The 6,000-nt window shown below is 31.5% G+C and overlaps 2 protein-coding genes across 2 annotated transcripts in view; one reads left to right on the plus strand and one right to left on the minus strand.

The window, feature by feature from the left end:
- LOC117179508 overlaps window positions 1-5,063 on the plus strand; it is a 20,401-nt gene extending 15,338 nt beyond the window's left edge. Inside the window, exons 2-5 of the mRNA XM_033371378.1 lie at window positions 2,070-2,348; window positions 2,608-2,832; window positions 3,532-3,754; window positions 3,852-5,063. Of these exons, the coding sequence (XP_033227269.1) occupies window positions 2,070-2,348; window positions 2,608-2,832; window positions 3,532-3,754; window positions 3,852-4,080 (956 nt within the window). The 3' untranslated portion in view covers window positions 4,081-5,063. The remainder of the gene's footprint in view (window positions 1-2,069; window positions 2,349-2,607; window positions 2,833-3,531; window positions 3,755-3,851) is intronic.
- LOC117179507 (HIV Tat-specific factor 1 homolog) overlaps window positions 1-6,000 on the minus strand; it is a 282,439-nt gene that overhangs the window by 253,691 nt on the left and 22,748 nt on the right. The gene's annotated exons all lie outside the window — the stretch shown is intronic.

Below are 6,000 nucleotides of genomic sequence, written 5' to 3' on the forward strand. Positions count from 1 at the left end.
AATAACTCCATGGCAGCATATTACAGGATTCTTTTTTCAAAACATTTTTCTTCCCTAACATGAATCTGACGAAAGGTAAAAATACCTCTCGGAAAGTAAATATGTATTTTAAAAGAATATCGATTCCCTTCAGTCGTCACTCAGAACATCAACAAAATACTGAAAATAAAAAGAAACTAAAAAGAATCTAGAAAAATTTCCAAATTGTTATTGATTTCAATATCAATGAAAACAATTAAAAATTATTAACAAGATTTTGTTTAGAAACTTTAAATTATAATTTTTTTCTAAGCATTATTTTTCTATCTATAAGTTCCGTTCTTTTTCGAATTTTTTAAATAATTTAAATTACAAAACTCTAATTGATTGAATTCAGTATTCGAAACTGTAAATATCATCGAAATGTTTCATTTAACTTCAATCTGAACTTCTACAGTGAATTATTTTAATTTTATTTAATTTATTTCAGAACGATTGCCTCTTGAAACGATTTTACGATTTTTTATTAATATTGTAAATATTTTTAACTAAAAAAAAACAACGAAGAAATATCCTCGTCAAGGTATTGAATTTCATGTCCCGGTTTTAACTATTATCTAAAAAGTTCCTGTTTCATGATCCATACTGCAACTCTCTGAGAATTATTCTTCAGGGATAGAGCATATGTTCCCTACAGGTCTAGGAAATATGCAAGTCCGAACCAATCCTTGAACAGAATTGAAATCACCCATTATTTGTCGAATATCTATTGTGCATGGCCTATTGAACCACGACCTACGAAATCCGTAATCCTTAATACTTATGACCAAGCACAAATGTCCCATAGACTCATAGAGGTTGTACCGCTTCGCCTCAATTTCACATGAACATTTAGCATAGTAGAGTCGAATATTCCCTAGCCTATGCATATGGTATTGTATGGTAAAGACACTTTGGCGAAGAAGCACAAGGTGAGAACCCACTGTTTAGTCTCGCAGGCGCCAACTCACTACGTATCTTAAGTAATAATCTTCTTCGTATGAACTCAAGTGTCAACTGGATTTACTAGACCTAAAGTTCATCGACTTGGACGATCATTTGCAACCAGGTCGCTTGCATTTTTTCCTGAGTGAGATAACACTGAGATAACAGATTCCATAACAAATTTCACGTCCTGGATGTTCAATCTCTATTCTAAAATCAGTTTCAAGAACCAAAATATTTCGCAGTTGAATTCAATTCCAAGTCCACTGAAATCAGCTTTAAAGAACAGTTCAAAAATGTGAAGGGACTGTAATCAAATTCTATTTTAACATTTACTATTTTGGAAGCTAAATAATGTCATAATTGAGACTGATATTCCAGATATGGAAATAAGAATGTCATAAAGTAATTGTTAATTGCACCTTTCGCTGCTTGAAAAACAAAAAGAAGAGAGTTGCTTTTTTTGTAAAAGCAGAAGATCTTGTAAGATCATCAGTCATCAATAGGCGTAGGAGAGTCTAGAATTTATCAGAAGCACCTCAAACGTTGTTGCACATGAGACTCCTGGGCTTATACACAATACTCAATAAATTACTCGGTGGTGAAATGTAGGCAATTCTGTTTGTTCGTATCTAACCCACTATTCAATACATTAAATCAAATTCCAATCAAGGACGTCAAACAGAAATAAACCTGATCAAGGACCAACGAAAAAAATTCTGCTGCACACAGTTAAACACAGAAGGCATACTTTAAATGTGTACTAATTTGAAGGTCTGTAATTTGAAAATTATCCTAAATCTAAATTTTTTAAATTTAGTAAAAGGAAAATTGAAAAGCGACCAAATTAAAAAGCGCTCAAAATTGATACGAATATGAGATGAATTTTTAAACTAGTTGTAATCAACCAAGAATTTTTTGGAATTCCCTATGAATTTTTTGCAATTTTTCAGAATCCTGCTGATAAAAAGATTACGTTACGGTCAAATATGGTGAGGGAGAAGACTGAAATCCGAAGTTTTTGCCGGAAGGCAATACTCGGCCTAAATTTAAATATACAAGAATTAAAATTCAAATGATAATCAGGCCATTTAATTATGTTGCAGGCATTACTTTGGCGCAGAATGAACCAAGAAGTTTCAGTGTAATACCTGGACCTCGAAACTTGATCGAAGATGACAGGGAATACGAACAAGGAATAAGAAGATTTGCTTGCCCTGTCGGATTTTTCCGATTAAAACGATTCTGTTACTATCTAAGTGGAGGCAAAGCTCCCTGGTGGGAGGCACACTGGCATTGCAAAGATAGGAATGCTACTCTTTCAGTGCTGGATAGAAACGGAAAGGATAAAATATTGCGAAAATACCTGATGGGTGAACAATTTAGTAAGTATAAATATTGAAAACTTATCACATACGAAAATTTCAAAATCTACATGTTGAGAAATATTTCGTGATGAACTAAAATTTCCTTAAGAATCTAAACCATCATTGATAATTTATACAAGAAAATCCAAAAAAAAACAATATTTCAACCTTACAACACTTTTAATTCCCTAAACTTTTACTTTTCTGCAAGATTTTTCCAAATGAAATATTCTCATTTATTATACTAATGGAAAATCGCAAATTAATTTACTTTCAGTGAAACTGGAACGATGGATAGGTGGAATATATAATCATAAACAAAATATCTGGACGTGGGGTGAAACGGGAAAGCAAATTGAATTTCAAAGTTTTTATAAGAAACCCGAAAATACGATGCCTTACAGCTGCATTATAATGGATCCGAACGCGAAGTACAAGTGGAAAGCAAAGAGTTGCTTCGACAATAAACACTATGTGTGTGAAGTACCTGCAGGGGGCATAAGTAAGAGGCAAATTATTCTATTATAAAGAAGAAATTACCATATTCTAAGTTCTAAAACGACAAAAAATTGATATTCAAAATCAGAAAGTAGTACAAATGTATTTCAAGATTGCATTCAGAAAATTTAGGAACAGTTTATTGATGAGAATTCTCTCTTTGAACTCTACTTTGCTTATCTTGGTCTTACAAAACAGTAACGAATCATTGTGAGCGAATGACATAAAAAAATTTCACTCGCATTCGCAGGAAGGCACAAATACATAAAATGAACAATCCATCAATCATGATTCATGCATACACATGGTTTCTCGGTGCAAGACTCGTGTTTGGTCGTTTTTCATTTACATATAAGGGCCTGTCCTTTCTCACCACCTACAGGGTTTTAAAGTGTAGACAGCAATCTTAAACAGGCTATTAAATATATTAAACGTGATGTGATGGTATTATAATGATGCTTTCACGCCTTTAAAGTATAATTGAATTTGCAAGTCTTGAGTAGAAAATATTTAAAATAAAAAAAAAAACATTATATTAGAATGCGGGTTCATAAACAGATTGCACAAATTTAAAGAAGTTAAAAAAATGTTATTTAAAATTCCCAAACCTTTTCATAAAATATCTTTAAATAGCTTAAAATTTTCAGTTTAATTAAATCAGTAGTTGTTCCAAATGTCGAAACTAAACTAAAAATATTTTCAGGCAGGCGACGGAAGAAAACAACTGATCCATTTGCCCCAGAGAATCAACGTCTAAGGGTCAGAAAGAAGGGCAAGAAGAAGTTTGACCCTGACAAAGAAAACCAGACTAAGAAGCGTAGGCGGAATAAGGGCAAAAACGCTACCCGGAAAAGAGAGTGGATGCAGCAAAACCCAAACCAGGAGTGGAATCATGGAGTTAAACTTGGGTCAAGGCCGCCCTCCAGGTAAAACTCATTTTCTCTTCTACAATTTCAAGACAGAATGAAAAAGACCTAAAGTACCAAAATATCATTTTTACATTGCTTCTCCCACATTTCACAGAATGAGATGGGCACCAGGGGCTATGCCAAGTGATAGAATGAGACACTATCCCATCGACAGGACGCACTCAGGATCAGCTATACCCAGCGTTTCTCAAATTTCCGTACAGGGTAAAGAATATGGTGCATTTTTAGGAGACAGTCCCACAACTTCTCATCGACAACAAAGCTTGACAGATTTCAACAACGCTATCAATGAATTCCATGAACAGATTTTACTAAAAACTTGAAGAAATCTCTTAGCGTTCTTATTGTATTTCATATCCATTGTCTGGAGCCAGTCGTTAGACCTAATATGTATAAAAATAGCTGTACCCTTCAGATAAATCATGCATTTTATCAAAGCGACCTGCAAAGATTTAGTTAACCAGATAACTAATGAAGGCTATTTTAGAATTAAGAAAAGGATGAAATTATTTATTGATGTGTCAATGTCGACTTTGTACCCAACGAATAGTAATGCAATAATTTGCTTTCTTCAGAGAGTGACTACTAGTCGATAGATCAAGCCTGAAAATGAAAGATAACTAGACTCTATATATATCAAACAATAATCAAATTTAATATTCACTAATAGTAAAATAAATATTCATTAGAAATGTTCGTTAAAAAAAATGTTCGAAAAATGATATTCACGCACTTAATACAGCAACGAACCTAGTTTCTTTCAGTCATTTTTTAAACTTATTTTTTCAGTACTTAGCTGTCATTTTTATCAAGTCAATATATTTTCATTCTCTGAGTTTTCCCACTTATTTGTCTAAATAATAGCGGTAAGTTTAAGTTGAGTGCAAGATTAACTAATATGCAGCAGCCAATTATTTTTCACTTGATTCGCATGTAAATATGTTAAATACACATGTCAGTGCTAAGAAAATAGTTAACATCGACATGTTGTAAAAATAAAATAAATTCTCTTATGTGTACCTTTGTAAATATCGTAATTTAATTTATTTGTATTTCAATTTATTAGACGATTTTTTAAGGTCTAAGATATTGATTTAAAAGCTTTTCGAAATAAATTTATCACTGTACAACTTTTATAATAAGGTATAACGTACAGAACAAATTTTTATATAACTACTCCTCATCATTCCGCCAATCTACAGGTTTTAAATTAACAAGTTTATGAGCTTCTAAATTTTATATTTTTTCAATCTTTATTCCAAATTAAATATTTCGAATTTTGAGAGACGGTACTAATTTTAAATTTTCACAAGCAAGTTTTAAATTATCCAAATTACAAAATTTCAAATAAAACTTTTTTTAATTACGTAAAAGGAATTTGATTAAAAAATACTGTTGATTTAAAAAAAAAATGCAGATCTAAAATCGCTCCAATGTGAAGCCTTCAAATTGAATGATATCAAGAACTTTCAGTGTTCCTAAATGAAAATAGATATGTCCATAGGAAATCTGGAAGTCACCTTGTTATAAGTTTTTGAAATTATATTCAAAATTTAAAAAAGCAAAACTTAATAAAGTTCAGATGTGAAACTTGACAGTCCTCTATAATCAGTAAGTGGCCAAATTTGTAAATGTTCAAAATGTAAAACACTCGATTTTGGATACATTAAAATACAAAATCACCAACATTTGAAAATTTTTTCATTTTTAAGGGCATGTGATACTTTCCCATATGAGCATCTAGTTTCACAAACTTGTTATCCACAATTTTTAATTGTTCAGAAAAGTATTAGTATCCATCGCGTAATTGTTCTTTACGTCTGGGTGCTATTATTGCTCTTATAGTAAAGTATCACATGCCCTTAAGTGTCCACTTTTGAAGCAATCAAAATAAAAAAATGCCCATGTTTAAAAGCTATAGAACTTTCTACCTTTTCTATGATCATAATCATTTCGCGTTAAAATACCTTATTCTTACAATAACAATATTCAAGCTTCATTTTTTTTATTTTCATTCATATTTTTATAAAGCTACATTATAAAAATTAGCGGTTGTTTCATTAACATTAACGAAAATACAAACTTTTTTTACATGTATCACACTTACCCGTAATGACAGAAAATCTAAAATCGTTTGTAAACTGCGGCCTTCTATTAGTTGCATCAACCTTGGATTCTATTATAAGTTATACATTAAAACAATCGCCCGAAGTTGTCACAATTAATTCATTATATCTTGTAAC

This window comes from Belonocnema kinseyi, chromosome 9, assembly GCF_010883055.1.
Source record: "Belonocnema kinseyi isolate 2016_QV_RU_SX_M_011 chromosome 9, B_treatae_v1, whole genome shotgun sequence".
Taxonomy (NCBI): Eukaryota; Metazoa; Arthropoda; class Insecta; order Hymenoptera; family Cynipidae; genus Belonocnema; species Belonocnema kinseyi.